Source organism: Sus scrofa, chromosome 14, assembly GCF_000003025.6.
Source record: "Sus scrofa isolate TJ Tabasco breed Duroc chromosome 14, Sscrofa11.1, whole genome shotgun sequence".
Lineage (NCBI taxonomy): Eukaryota > Metazoa > Chordata > Mammalia > Artiodactyla > Suidae > Sus > Sus scrofa.
Window position 1 is genome coordinate 73,181,683 of NC_010456.5, and position 16,217 is coordinate 73,197,899.

Here is a 16,217-nt window from a genome sequence, read left to right on the forward strand (position 1 = left end):
TGAGAGGCAGGATGTGCATGGGAAGGAACCATCAGAACACAAATTCTAACCCCAAATCTGCCACCTTCGACCCTTGAGCCTCATTTTGTCTGTAAAATGGCAAAAACATCTCCTCCAGCCTCATTTGCATGAGTCAAATGGGACAGTGTCTGGGGACCTGCTTGGAGAACACACTATATACAACGGCTTAGGAATTTTCTTCTGCCCTTACATCTAATCCTTAGAGTGGAATAAACAGAGTTAAGCCATAGTGTTTCATTTAAGGAAACGAAAGGAGCCTCAGAGTCACATTCTCTGACCTGAGCCCAGTAAATGTTCCTTTATTCACTAAAATCTGGCAACAGGAGTTTCCATTGTGGCTCAGTGGTAATGAAACCAACTAGTATCCATGAGGATGCAGGTTCAATCCCTGGCCCCACTCAGTGGGTGAAGGATCCAGCATTGCCATGAGCTCCGGTGTAGGCCACAGACACGGCTTCGATCTGGCGTTGCTGTGGCTGCAGTTTAGGCCAGCAGCTACAGCTCTGATTTGACCCCTAGCCTAGGAACTTGCATATGCCTCGGATGTGGCCCTAGAAAGACACACACACACACACACAAATGGAATTGGCAACAGTACATTCTCTATAGAGATGAGGGGGAAATATCCAGTTAACTGTAGAGTATGGGGGTCCCAAAAGGATCATGAGGCAATCTACGTTCCTCCCAACTCCTGGAGAGAAGCTTCTCTCCTTAAGGTGATGCGGGTGTGCTCGGTGACAGCGGAGCAAACAAGTCACCTCTGGGTCCCCATCCCTTTTTAGAGTACATGAGTTATCCATGCTGGGGAGAGATTTAGTGTTTGTCCTCCCAGAGGCCCCAGGAGGCACCCTAGCTTGGCTTGGCCAACCTCTCCACAACAACTGCCTGGGGAGAGCAGGGGAAAGGTCTTGGGGAAGGCTTGTGCCCACAGCTCCAGTGACCAAAGGCTTGTGCTTGCAGCTCCAATGAGCCTCCTTTCTCCTTTCCAGAGGCTGCAAGCGGATGCTGCGCCCTCCTTTCCTCCTGTCCATGATAAATAAACTGATGCCTCCTGTAGGCTTGCAGCTGCCTGTCACATTGTGGGTTCTCACCTGGGCCTGTGTGATAGTGGTGGGCCCTCTGAGGAGAGCAGGAGGATAGAGACACCCCTTCTCTGGGCTCAGACCTAGAGGACAAGACCCAGCGTACCTGCAACTGATGCAGGCTCCCCAGGGCTTGTTCTGCAGCTGCCCAGGCATGACGTCCTGTACTTTGGGGACAAGAGATTGGTCCTGGGCATCTCTTGGAACAAACAAGACAAACCTACACAAAACACACCATCTTCTCCTGGGAATGGGTCAGGGGAGTGGCTCCAGTCATATATACAGGACTCTAGGACATGGACACCAAGCATCAGATGGACAGGCCAGCTTTCCTTTTCGCTTCTTGCCAGCTGCCTACTTAGGATTTACACATTTCACTGTGCTTCTCCTCAAGGCGCCTTGTGGAGACAGTTGGAGATGGTCAAAACCACACAGGCTCTGGAGTCACACAGGCTCCTTCCCGTAGGATTTCCAGCTGAGCCCGGGGCTCCAGCCTTAGCTTCATGTCTGTAAAAGGGAGATAAGAACTCCTATGCTCAAAGCACTGTGAGAATTCAGTGATGCTTGTGGCGTCTACCACACAGAAGGAAACAGTTCCCCTCCCCTTCCCCTCCTTTGCGTCTATCTGAAGGGGAAGATGACAGAGAAGGTTCCAGTAGCAGCTGCCCAGTGCCTTGTATTTGAGAGGGAGGAGGCACATGGTACCATCACCTAACACCACTCCAGGCCAACATCACGCCAGAATGTCACCTGCCCAGTCGGGGCCCTCAGATCCAGGAGCCTGCCCTCCGCGTCCCACTCAAATATCCCAGGCCGGTATGGTGAGGGGCAGATGGGAGCAGCCGGGACCCTCGGCGGCCAAGCCATGGTGGGCCACGCGGCCATGGCGCAGTGGGAGGCGTCCAGGCCTGGAGGCCCCACTGCTCAGGCCTGACTGGGAGGGCAGGCCCGAGTCGCTAGGCTGCACCTCCACGAAGATCCGAGTGCGCAGGAGCCCACTGGGCTGCTGAGAGTAGGCCTCGGGGTGGCGCCCCCACGGACGCGGGCAGAGCTGGGCGCGGAAGGCAGCCTGGAAGCCGCGGCGGAAGTTCTCGTTGAAGTAGCCGTAGATGATGGGGTTGGCGCTGCTGTTGAAAAAGGCCAGCCAGTGGGCGAAGGGGAAGGCGTAGACGGTGACCAGGTGCAGCTGCGGCTCGCTCAGCTGCCCGTAGTCGATGAGCAGCAGCAGCACCCAGAGCGGCAGCCAGGACAGCGTGAAGAAGAGCGCCACCATGACCAGCATGTGCACCACCCGGGCTCTGCGCCGCGCCCCCCGGCCGCCCTCCGCGGCCGCCTCCTCGCCGGCGCGCGCAGGGCCCTGGGCCTTGCACAGCTTGCGGGCGATGCGGGCATACATGACCACGATCAGCGCCAGCGGCGCCAAGTAGATGTGCGAGAAGAGCACGGTCGTGTAGACCTTGCGCATGCCCTTCTCAGGCCAGGCCTCCCAGCACGAGTAGAGGGGGTACGAGCGGTTGCGGGCGTCCACCATGAAGTGGTGCTCCTCGCGCGTGACGGTCAGCGTGACGGCCGAGGGGCACATGATGAGAAGGGCCAGGGCCCAGATGACCGCGATGGTGACCAGCGCCTTCCGCAGAGTCAGCTTCTCACGAAAAGGGTGCACGATGTAGCGGAACCTGCAGCCACAAGGGAAAGAGAAGAAGCGGGGGTTCTGGGCGGGTGGCGGGTCCCAGTTATCTCTGGGACGAGAGCCAACCCCGATTGGGGTGGGGGGGCACTTCACTTTCAGCACCGCACCTTTGGTACTGTCAGTGAGGGCTCAGATGTTGATTCGGTTTCATTTGCAAGCAAATTGGTCTCTCACCTCTGGGGGAGTTGGCTCCTGAGTAGCCAAGGAACAAAGGCCCAAAAAAGGGGTTTACAAGAGGGAGTCCTGTTTGTGTACTTTGGGGGATAACCGATTAGCTGGCAGTAGCAGAGCCATCAGGCCCCATGTTCTATTCTGGGGTAGGCTGATTGGGTAGGTGTAGCAAAGAAAACAATTTTTAGCTGTTTATGGCTTCTCTAGCAAACCTTGGGAATTCAGGTGTGGAATCTATGTGAAAGGTTGTCCCTATATCACCTTGGCCAATGTCAAATCAACAGTGTCTCCACAGTACTAAGAGAGGGCTACACCATTTCCTCATTAGGATGTCTCAGCAGTGATTATTTTGCTTTGTTTTGTTTTTTTGTCTTTTTGCTATTTCTTGGGCCGCTCCCGCGGCGTATGGAGGTTCCCAGGCTAGGGGTCGAATCGGAGCTGTACCCACCAGCCTATGCCAGAGCCACAGCAACGCGGGATCCGAGCCGCGTCTGCAACCTACACCACAGCTCATGGCAACGCCGGATCGTTAACCCACTGAGCAAGGGCAGGGACCGAACCCACAACCTCATGGTTCCTAGTCGGATTCGTTAACCACTGCGCCACGACGGGAACGCCTCAGCAGTGATTATTATTCACACATTTAATTTACAGATGAGGGAACTGGGATTCAAAGGTATTATGTAACTGGCTCAAGGTAACAGAGCTAGCAAGTAGCAAGGACCAGCCCTGAACCCAGAAGTAGGTTCTACTATGCCATATAAACCTGCAACTGTAAACTCTCATTGTGCGTTAGACTCTTCTGAAGCATTTTATTTTATTTATTTATTTCTTTTTTTAGGGCCACACCCGTGGCATATAGAAGTTCCCAGACTAGGGGTTGAATTGGAGCTGTAGCCATTGACCTACACCATAGCACATAGCAACACAGGATCTGAGTCAAATCAGTGACCTAAACCACAGCTCACAGCAACGCCAGATCCTTAACCCACTGTGCAAGGCCAGGGATGGAACCTGCATCCTCATGGCTACTAGTCAGATTCGTTTGCACCGAGCCACGACGGGAACCCCTTCTGAAACATTTTAAAAAATACCTCTGCCCAGTTTCCCTTGGTCAAAGATGCTAGTCTAAATAGTCTAGGAAAGGGTGTTCCTATCATGGCTCAGCAGAAGAGAATCTGACTAGGATATATGAGGACACAAGTGCAATCTCTGGCCTCGCTCAGTGGGTTAAGGATCCAGCATTGCCCTGAGCTGTGGTGTAGGTCGCAGACATAGCGCAGATCCTGCATTACTGTAGCTGTGGTGCAGGCCGGCAGCTGTAGCTCCAATTCGACCCCTAGCCTGGGAACCTCCATATGTCATGGGTGTGGCCCTAGAAAGACCAATAAATAGTCTAGGAAAGTCAAGGGGCAATTTAGGGGCTGAATCTGTACCAGAACACAGGCCTAGGCTGACTCCCAGCTAAGTGCTCTTACCCTTCACCAAACGGTGTCCTGCCGTCCTGCCTCCCTACCCGTTCCCCTGCCTGACAGCACTTTCAGCTTCTCCCACAGCCTGTCTCAAGCCTGGTTTTCTCAATCGACATGACTTTGGCTTACTGGTTTCATAGCATCACATACTTAAGAAATTGCCAGAGAACAAATAATTCTTAAAGCATACAGTACTGGCTAAAAGTGCAATAGCACTTAATGGACGGAGGAGAATCCTGGGGCAGGCCAGGAAGGCTTCCTGAAGGAGATAGGAACTTGAAAAGTACTGCAAATACCACTGGGAGACACTCTCATTAACAATGATAACAAAAGGAAGATCAGTGAGGGAGAGGAATTCCTTCAATCACCAAGCTGGTTAGTGGCCTTGCAGATAGAAACCCAGTTCTTTCTTCCCAGATGTCTATTTCACTGGCTCACAAAAGACTGGGTTTGATGAGAGCAGAGGTGAAGAGAGGACAAAGACACTAAATTCTAGAAAGGGTGGAGCTAGTAAGTGCTCAGATGGCAAGAGGACGGGGGAGGGTATGGGTGTAAGGAAGAAATAGAGTAATATTAAGAGCCGACATCTGGTCTGTGCCAGGTGGTGCTATCAGCTTTTTTTTTTTTTTTTTTAATTTTAATTTTTTTTGTCTTTTCTAGAGTTGCTTCCCATGGCATATGGAGGTTCCCAGGCTAGGGGTCTAATCGGAGCTGTAGACGCCTGCCTATGCCAGAGCCACAGCAAAGCAGGATCCAAGCTGTGTCTTCGACCTACACCATGGCTCAGGGCAAGACCGGATCCCTAACCCACTGAGCAAGTGCCAAGGATCAAAACCCGCACCCTCATGGTTCCTAGTCGGATTCATTAACCACTGTGCCACGACGGGGAACTCCCACTATCAGCTTTTGTAAACAGAAGTTCACCGAAGCCTCCCAGCCACTCTGTAGGGTATTTACCATTTTACAGATGAGAAAACTGAGGCTCAGAGTAGTTGAGTGGCTTACCCAAGGCCAGACAGCTAGGCAGCCCTCCAGCTGCCCTGCCTGCCTTCCTTACCCTAGGGCAGCACCTGGAGTGAATCCTTAATGAAAGGGCTCAGAGGGAGGGAGGAGGATCTGCTACATTGAGTCAGAGGTATCGCTTGCAAAGAAAGCCTCCTCCAACCCTGGCTCCACTCCATTAGCAGACCCATGCTTATCAGAGAATCTGATGGAATCAGGCTGAAAGACTGGAAGTAACTGGAGAAGGTGGAGATGGGGAGTCAGGGACCAGCATGGAGGCCACGGGGTAGAGCAAAGGAGCAGGAGAAACACTTCCTCCCCAGTCACACTGAGGCCCTCTCCCTAGGCTGGCTCCCCTGGCTCACACTCATGGGTAGCAGGGGTCCTGCTGCTCCGGAAACAAGGACTGCCCGCAAGCTCCTCTTAAGGCTCAGGAATCGCTATTAAACCTCTTCAGGAGCTGCCTCCAGGCCTTCCAGAAGGAGGTGTTCTCTGCATTCCCCAAGTCTAGAAGGCAGCTCCCTCACAACCCTTTCCTCTGTGGCTCAGGAATCAGCCCTACTTACGGCAGAGCAGCCTTGGCCTTCTGGCAGGCACAGCAATGGAGACAGCTGCTTGTCCTAGTGCCCCACCCCACCCCCAGTCAGCCCGGGATAACCCAGCCAGGAACTTCTCACCTTTCCACGGCAATGGCCACCAGTGTGAAAACGGAAGCCGACACGGACATGCCCTGCACCAAGCCGCTCATCTTGCATGTGGCGTTGTCAAAGGGCCACCCTGCAATGACAGAGGCCACCAGAGTGAGAGACACCACGTCCACAAAGAGCCAGAGACCTCAGGCTATCTAGGCCAGTCCCTTCTGTGGCTGGCATCTTTCCTGCATGTCCTGCGAGGCGGTCATCTCGTCTCTGCTTACACACTTCCAGAAGTGAGGAACTGACTGGCCCCACCACTGTGGACAGTCCTGATCGTTAGAGACAGTCTTTATACTGACCCATGATTTCTCTCCATAAGTTTTTAGATCCATCCACCCCCTCCTGGCTTTCTGCTCCCATAGCCCTGTCCCAGGTTCTGGACCAATGGTTCTCAACTCGGGCTGCTCACTAGAATCAACTTCGACTTGCAAAAGAACAGGTGCCCAGGCCCATGCCAGATGAGTCACAATCAGAATCTCTGGGGGTGGGACTCAGACGTCCATATTTTCCAAACCTACCCAGGAGACTCTAGTGGCAGCCAACGTTGAGAACCACTAGGACAGATCAGTTCTGACTCTCAGGTGGGGGAAGGTCTAAGCAGCTCTAGCCCCTCCTACCTGATGGTCTCACTCTGATCCCTGAGCTTCTGCTTTCTTATGAGCCCTGCCCTCAGGACTAGTAACCAGTCCACTTCTTGGTTACCTGAGGCCATGTGTTTGTACTGCCTGGTGTTTCTGCCCTTCTAGACCTGGGGGGTGGGGGAGGATCCCACCTTGTTCTTGTCTTTTGTGCCTGCAGACAGGAGTCACCTCCCAAGGCCAAGCTCTTCTTTCACCAACAGCCTCCCCCATGTTGACTTTCTGCCTGCACACTTAGCAAGTGCCAGGCACTGGCTTATTCAATCCTCACAACAGCCCTATTATTATCTCCTTCTTACAGATGTGAGACTGAGGGGGAGATTGATTGAATTACAATCTCTGCCCCTAAATCGCTATGGATTAGGGGTGACAGTTTGGTCTGGGTGCTCGGGAGTTGAAATGTCATGGAAAGTCAGTATCACTGTAGGGAGCAGACTGATAAACATATGAAAAAATGTTCAAACTTCATTCATAATTAGAAAAACGCAAAGGAGCTCTCAGACATTGCTGGAGGGGATGTGCACCAATACAGCCCTTCTGGAGGGGAGTTAGGCAATGCCTAACTGATGCACTTATCTTTTGATCTGGCAATCTCGCTCTACCCTGAATATATACCTCTGATGACATAAAGTTCATATGCCCAAAGCTATTCATTGTTGCAACTGCAGAATATCAGAAACAATCCAATGCCCATGTAAAGAATTGGTGGAATAAACTATGGTATTTGTATGCAGTGGAGTATTATACAGCTGTAAAAAAGAATAAGGAAGACCTCTGAACTGATAGGAAGAGATTTCCAAAATATATTGCTACGTGCAAAAAGCACAATGCAAAGAGTATCCATAGTATATTACCCTTCATGTAAGAAAGAAGGGGTTATAGGAAAATACACACATTATCTGTTCATTTGTACAAAAGGAATACAGGAAGGTAAATCAGAGGATAGTATGATGGGCCAGCTATACAGGGAGGTGATAAAAATGAGGATGAAATGGGTAGTAGAGATGACAGAGGAGTGACACTTCTCTGAGTATGTCTTTTTGTGTGGATCTGACTCTTCAGAACTATAGCGGTGTTTCACACCCTCAAAAAATAAGTTTATTAACATCAAGATGTAGGAGAAACTCAAGGTGGGATACAAACAATAACCAATAAATCTAAGTATATTATAAACGAATAATATATCCACATTGAAGGGGAATGAAGAAGCAAGAAACTAACCTCAGAAACTTTGGAAAACAGTATTTTGACTGTACTGTAATAATACCCATTAATATATTCATTTCTTACAAGGGTATAGGTTAGTAATACTGAAACAACCTTATGTATATACCAAGATTAAACAAATAAATAAATATGTTGTGGATAATATGATATCACTTACATCTGGAATCTAATATATGGCACAAATGAATCTTTCCACAGAAAAGAAAATCATGGACTTGGAGAACGGACTTGTGGTTGCCAAGCGGGAGAGGGAGAGAGTATGATGGTTTGGAAACTTGGGGTTAATAGATGCAAACTACTGCCTTTAGAATGGATAAGCAATGAGATCCTACTGTATAGCACTGGGAATTATATCTGGTCACTTATGATGGAACATGATAATGTGAGAAAAAAGGATGTATATATGCATGTGTGACTGGGTCACCTTGCTGTACAGTAGAAAACTGACAGAACACCATAAACCAGCTATAATGGAAACAAATAAAAATCATTAAAATTAAAGAAAATTAAAAACTAAATTGTGGATAAATAGATCTCTCACTGTCAGAGAAAGAAGTTACAAGTGAGGAAAAGAGGAAAGTTAAAATGAATCTTGTAATATCTGTTTGGAATCAGCGGTATCATGATTTTTTCTTTTTTTGTCTTTTTACCTTTTCTTGGGCTGCTCCTGTGGCATGTGGAGGTTCCCAGGCTAGGGGCCTAATTGGAGCTGTAGCCACTGGCCTACGCCAGAGCCACAGCAATGCGGGATCTGAGCCACGTCTGCAACCTACACCACAGCTCACAGAAACGCCGGATCCTTAACCCACTGAGCGAGGCCAGGGATTGAACCCACAACCTCATTGTTCCTAGTCAGATTCATTAACCACTGCACCACGACGGGAACTCCCTCATGATTTTCAATAGACATACAATGGCTATAGAAATAAAGACGTGCATGTTAAGTATGTGTGTTCGCATACATATATTTCCTAGCTCTGTCCCTTGAGAGGGCCTAGAAGCAATGAAACCCCAGTGCCAACAAGCACATCTAGTGCCCAGATCTTGGTTTCTAACTGTCATTCTCCAATAAAAGGAACCAGACATTCTTAGAGAAATGGTTGACTGATTCCAGGGCTAGAACGGAGAAAAGATAAGATGAGCCTGGATCACTTTATGGTGCCAGAAATTAAGGACATACTAAAAAAAAAATGAATGCTGGCATGACGAAAGGACAGAGGAGCCAAACTGAAAGAGCTCCCAAGAGTCAAAACTGAGGGCAATTTAAGCAACAACATAATGGCAGTACTGGGTTATAACCGACTGAGTAGAATAAACACAGAAGGAATGATTTCAGTAGATCATCATTAAGGAAATACAACAGTAATCATTGTTGCAGGCAGGAACCATCAAATGGATGCTAGAATTAATGGGCAAAAGCATAGTGAGGAACAAGACATATGCACAATCTCAAAGTATCTTCCCATAAGATACTTATTAATTACAAAGAGGGAGATGGTAGCTTTATGATGGAAAAATCTGGTAGATGCTATTATTAACCAAGTGGTCAAAATTAATACCACCATTAATACATATAGATATCGTGTGCCTTATCAATATATCTTCTGTGGTATTCTCATCAACTGTGCATAAACTAAATCTAATTATAAGAAAATATGAGGCAAACCCATTGCAGGTTATTCTGCAAAATGAATGATCAGTATTCTTCAAATGTGGGAAGGTGATGAAAGTTGAGAAAGACCACAGAACTGTCACAGGTTGGAGGAAACAAAAAATGTATATATTTAAATCAATATGTGGTCCTTGGTTGGATCCTGGACTAGAAAAGAATATTTGGGAGTTCCATTGTGGCTCAGCAGTAACGAACCCAACAGCATTCATGAGGATGTGGGTTCAATCCCTGGCCTTGCTCAGTGGGTTAAGGATGCAGTGTTGCCCTGAGCTGTGGTGTGGGTCAAAGATGCAGCTCAGATCTGGCATTGCTGTGGTTGTAGTGTAGTCCGGTAGCTGCAGTTCCAATTTGACTCCTAGCCTGGGAACTTCCATATACCACGGGTGTGGCCCTAAAAAATGAAAAAAGAAAGAAAAGGACATCTGTGGGGAAACAAGTAAAATTCAAATAAAGTCTACAGATTAGTTCATAGTATTGTATAAATGCTTATTTCCTGGTTTCAATAATTGTATTATGTTATTTAGGATATTAACATTAGGGGAAGGTAGGTTAAGAGTATATAGGAACATTCCATACTATTTTTGTAGCTTTTCAGTACATCTATCTAAAATTATTTCAAAATAAAAAGTTAAAGACAACAAAGCAAAACAAAAGCCCTCCAGATTCAAAAGGCTATACACTATATGACATTCTTGCAAAGGCAAAATGATATTTTCTGTCCCTACAAGAAAACAGGCAGAGGGTTCCTATTGTTTGGTTCAGTAGGTTATTAACCCAACTGGTATCCATGAGGGTGCAGGCTCGATCATTGGCCTCGCTTAGTGGGTTAAGTATCTGGCATTGCCGCGAGCTTTGGTGTAGGTTGCAGACATGGCTTGGATCCCATGTTGCTGTAACCATAGTGTAGGCTGGCAGCTGTACCTCTAATTCAACCCTTAGCCTGGGAATTTCATATGCTGTGGGTGTGGCCCTGAAAAGCAAAGAAAAAAAAAACCCCAATAAATTTCAAATGAATAAAATACTTAGTTGTTGGGTACAGTGGAAACAAATCCAACTAGTATCCATGAGATGCAGATTCAATCCCTGGCCTCACTCAGTGGGTCCAGGATCCAGCGTTACTGTGAGCTGTGGTGTAGGTTGCAGACACAACTTGGATACTGAGATGCTGTGGCTGTGGTGTAGGCCGGCAGTTGCAGCTCTGATTCAACCCCTAGCCTGGGAACTTCCATATGCTGTGAGTGTGGCCCTAAAAAAAAGAAAACAGATGAATAGTGCCAGGGTGTGGAGGGAGGAACTGACTATAGAGGAACAAGGGAGAGTTTTCGGGACAATGAAGTTCTATATCTTGTTTGTGATGGTTACTACATGACTGTACATGTTCGTCAAAATTTGTGGAACTGTATACAAAAAAGGGTAGATTTTTTGTACGTTAAATTATACCTTAATAAAATTATTTAGGAGTTCCCATTGTGGCTCAGTGGGTTAAGAATCTGACACAGTGTTCTTGAGGATTCGGGTTCAATACCTGGCCTCGCTCAGGGGTTAAGGATCCGGCATTGCCTCAAGCTGCCCTGTAGGTTGCAGTTGTGGCTCGGATCCAGTGTCACTGTGGCCGTGGAATAGGCCTGCAGCTGCAACTTCAATTGGACTCCTAGCCTGGGAATTTCCATATGCCACAGGTTTGGCCATAAAAAGAAAATAATTTTCAAATGTAAAACATGCACAATGCACATTTTGTAAGACTGCATACAAACCAAAAGACACATATTACATTTAATAGAATGTCTGCCTATTGATGGGGAAAGAGGGTTTGGAGTAGGGTAAGGGTGCACAGGGAATGAATAAATAAAAGGTAAGCAAGGGGCTTCACAACAGAGTGAATTTACACAGTGCTATAAACAATGAATGTGAATAATTCAATTCTCTGCACCTGCATTCAAAAAAAAAAAAAAAAAAGAAGAAGAAGAAGCAAACAAAAACAAAGAAAAGCTGAGTGAAGTTTTATTTCATTGCAGACAATTCTATTAGAAACAACTTACATACCCATCAAAAAGAGACCGGTTAAATAAACTGTAGTACCTTTATACAATGGAATTCTTTTTTTTTTTTTTTTTTTTTTTTGCTTTTCAGGGCCACACCTGCAGCATATGGAGGTTCCCAGGCTAGGGGGCCAATCAGAGCTACAGCTGCCAGCCTATGCCACAGCCACAGCAACAAAGGATCTGAGCCACGTCTGCAGCCTACACCACAGCTCATGGCAACACTGGATCGTTAACCCACTGAGCAAAGCCAGGGATAGAATCCACAACCTCATGGTTCCTAGTCAGATTCATTTCCGCTGTGCCGTGGTGGGAACTCCTACAATGAAATTATAAGCAATTGCAAAAATCAAAACCTCTTTCATTTATTAGTCTAGAATAACTCCATGTACTTTTTTTTTTTTTGCTTTTTAGGGCCATACCTGCGGCATTTTGAAGTTCCCAGACTAGGGGTCTAATCGGAGCTGTAGCTGCTGGCCTACACCACAGCCACAGCAATGCAGAATCTGAGCAGCGTTTATAAACTAGGCCACAGCTCACAGCGACGCCAGTTCCTTAACCCACTGAGTGAAACCAGGGATCAAACCCACAACCTCATATATACCAGACAGGTTCATTACTACTGAGCCACAACAGGAACTACTTTAATTTTTTTTCTTAATACATTAATTTTAATGAATCCTGTTTACAAATTACATGCTATATCTTTAAGAAGAAAAAAAAGCAGAGGTGCAGAACTGACTGATTAGAAAGTTAGCATTTCCTTAATTTGCTTGTACTTCTATAAAATATTTTTGGAAAGTGGTTGTACTTACACAAAAACATTTTTAGGAAGAGATATAAGAAACTGGCAGCAATGGTTCCTTCCCAGTAGAGAGCTGGAAGGCTAGAGCATAGGGGTGAAAGGACATTTTTCTCTGGGTACATTTTGATAGCTTTTGACCATTGAACTATGTGCATGTGTTGTCTCTTCAAACAATTTTTAAAATTTAGGCATGTCAAGAGAACTTGCAGACACTACCTTAACCAACTAGTGACCTCACCATACCATTGGTAACTGGTGAGAGTGTGCAAGCTTTTGGACATGTGTGCATGCATGCATAAGTTTGTGTCTACAAGTTTTGGGAAAAACGATGCTCAGTTTCTGTTCAGCAGCCCTGAAAGAACCTGGGATTCAGCTATGAATAATGAGCCCACCAGGCAGAGCCAATATAACAGAGGGGGAGCAGGCTGTCCTGGCTCCACTTCCTAGGTCCTGGAACCTCAAGTCACCTAAGTCACTCGGAATGGCGCTGTCCAGGCTCTGGATCTTGGGCTCAGAACCTGCAGGCACAGACCTCTAGGGGTCTCCACAGCTCTGGAAACTAGTCCTTCCCACCCAGACTCAAGGCTATGGAGCCTTATTTTGAAAGGAGAGAAAGGTGAATCACACAGGAGAGAGTAAAGGACAGCGGGATCCTTCTGACACTTGCAGGATGATAGGCAGGAATTGAGAAGTCAGCTGGTCTAATTCTGATTGAATCCCTCCTACAAGATCCCTGCTAAACAGCCCGCCAGTCCCTACTTAGACACTCCCAGGGACAAGGATCACATCTGTAGGAGAGAACTCTTTTGTTGGAGAACATCTCAAATAAGGTTTTAGGTCCTTATTCAGACGACACCTGCCTTCCTCCTACTTCTTCTCACTGGTCCTAGTTCTGCCTGTGGAAACTCCCTGGGAGAGGAGGACTGAATGCTGTAGTGCTTAGAAACATGGATGTGAGAACACGGGACCTGGCGCTTAGTTGTGTGAACTACAGACTTAATCACTCTGAATCCCTCTGGGCATGTTTTCTCATCTGTAAACTGAGAATAACAATAACGTGCATGTCATTGGATTGCCATGAGGATTAGTTAAGATAATACAGGAAGACTAAGTCGCACAATGCCTGGAACAAAGAAAATGATTAATTCACTCTGTCTATTAGTTCTAGTGTGATTCCTCAGCCATGAGACTACCTTGAGAGTTTGAAACAATGGCGTCTTGGCCAAGAAGACCAGGCCAGCCGTGGTTTCAGGCATGAAGGGGACCCTGGCTGCCTCTGTCGCCTCCACTCACCCGTGATGAGGTTGTCCACAAGGGTGGTGGGCATGCAGAAGATGCCCACCAACAGGTCGCTGACGGCCAGGTTGAGGATGAACATGTTGGTGACGGTGCGCATGCGCCGGTTCTTGAGCACGACGAAGCAGACCAGGGTGTTGCCCACCATGCAGAGGAGGAAGATGAGCACGTAGGCCACAATGAACATGGCGGCCACTGGGGAGGAGTGCTGGTAGTAGGAGGAGAAGGTGAGGCTTGTGGCTGGGGTGGTCTCGGCATTGCTCCCATTCTGGCTGGGGGCCTGGCTGCTGTTGGACAGCTGGAAAGACTCCCCTACGAGCAAAGGAGCAAGTGGGTCAGGGTCCCAGGCAAAGAAGAGACGCTTGACTTCTCGCTACTAGGGAGATCCTTCCGAGGTCCAAACCCTGACCGTGACCTTGTACCCGGGTCATGGGCTCAACTCCCATTGTAACTGGATATACTGATCCAAGACTTTCAAGCCACAGCCACTCAAACCCTGATCTCACGTCTCTGTCCCTATCTGGTCCTCCACTCATTTCCCAGTGTCATTTGCACACAATCCCCCTCTGTCCCATCCAGCCTCCATCCTTCTCAGCCCTGCTTTCTGCCCCAGCGGCTGATCTCTCAGGACTACATCACCCAGGTTCCCCTGCGCTCTGGTTTTGACTGCATTCAGTCAACAGAGGCACCGAAGGAGACTGAAGGAATGGAGAAGAGAGAGGTCAGGGTATTGTCTCCTGCCTTGCTCGCTGCCCAGGCCACGTCTGCCCACGGGGCTGTTTTCATGGGCACAACTCCTCTTCCGTGGCTCTAGCTTTTTCAGGGCTTCGGTGACACCATTCCCTCTCTTCACCTGCTGCTTCTGGTGACAGCCAGTCCCTGGGTGCAACACCATCCCTTGCTGGGGTTCTCCTGCCGTCCCCTCCCCTCTGTAAAGTCTCTCTATTAAACCCTTTCTGAGCACCACCTGTTTTTTTCTGGGATCCTGGCTATTATACCCTCAAAATGATGCCCCTTCTTGTCACCTTCACAGAACTGTAGCTGGGAAAGGCAAGAAGGCAGTAGAGGAAAGGAGAACAAAAAGAGACTCTGAACCAGGGCTGAGGAGCAAAGGCACATGGTAAATTCCCTGGAAGACCATCCAAAGCCAAGACCACCATCTACTCTCCACCTCCTCCCATCGTGGGATCAGCTACTTCACTCGCACAGCATTTAAGGAAGCACTTCCATATCTATTATTTGCTCTAACCCTCCCTGCTACCCCATCAGGTAAACAGGTTAGGTAGTAGCCTCATTTGAATTGGGAGAACTGGGATCAAGGGGGTTTTGAAGCTTGCTCAAGGGGACACAGAAATCTACAACAGAGGTGGCCTTGCTCTGGGTGTCTTTAATTCATCCCAGGTTTCAGTGTGTGTTTCTCCAGACGCGTTTGGAAGGGAGCGGCTGAGTGTCCAACCACAGCTCTTCTGGGAAGTCATTAGTTGTGGTGACTCAGGATGTTCTCTTGTAAACTATCCCCCTGCCGTCCCCCCCGGGGACTGTTCTGGGAGATGAAGAGTCTTTGGGGAATCTTCTGTCGCATCCAGAGCTCAGCCATTGGCCTGGGGGCCCGCCAGAGGCTTGGGATCTAGAGGCTGGAGGGACACGGGGGGAGCACAGGCCAATGAGCTGGCACAGTGGGGGCCGCAGAGACCAGCAGGTGTATCGGGGCACTTGGGTGTTGGGCATAGGGCCTGCTGGTGGAGAGGGAGAAGCTGGAAGTCTGGGTGCACAGTGAGAGGAAGACATGATACTCTACTCTTTATGCCCTCCAAGGACATCTAGTAGTACCGAAACATCTTTATCTTAATATGCAAAATGTCAAACATATAGTGACCGTATATAAGAGTATATAGTTTAAGGAGTTCCCATTGTGGCACAGAGGAAACGAATCTGACTAGGAACCGTGCGGTTGCAGGTTCAATCCCTGGCCTCACTCAGTGGTTAAGGATCTGGCATTGCCATGAGCTGTGGTGTGGGTTGCAGACTCAGCTCGGATCTGGCGTTGCTGTGACTGTGGCATAGGCTGGCAGCTGCAGCTCTGCTTCAACCCCTAGCCTGGGAATCACCATATGCTTCAGGTGCAGCCCTAAAAAAAAAAAAAAAAAAAAAAAAAAAAAAAAAAGTATATAGTTTAACAAACCATAACAGGAGAGGGGAAAAAAAAAAAAAACCCTATGTATTTATTTATCATCCACCTTCAATAAATTTATATCCCAAGGCCAATCTTGTTTCATCCATAGCCGCACCTCTCTTTGGATTATTCTGAAGCATAACCACATCACTTCCTTTCATCCATAAATATTTCAGATTGTATCTCTAAAAAATAGGACTAACCCCCCCCAAAAAAAACCCAGTATTATTATCA

General features: G+C 47.8%; 1 protein-coding gene across 1 annotated transcript; it reads right to left on the reverse strand.

Annotated features, from left to right (window-relative positions):
• NPFFR1 (neuropeptide FF receptor 1) lies at positions 1,903-14,122 on the reverse strand (the record flags this gene model as incomplete). Its single annotated transcript, NM_001206457.1, is given in 3 exon segments — positions 1,903-2,779; positions 6,116-6,215; positions 13,808-14,122. Coding segments are annotated over 3 exon segments (1,292 nt in total), but the record flags the coding sequence as incomplete, so codon positions are not given.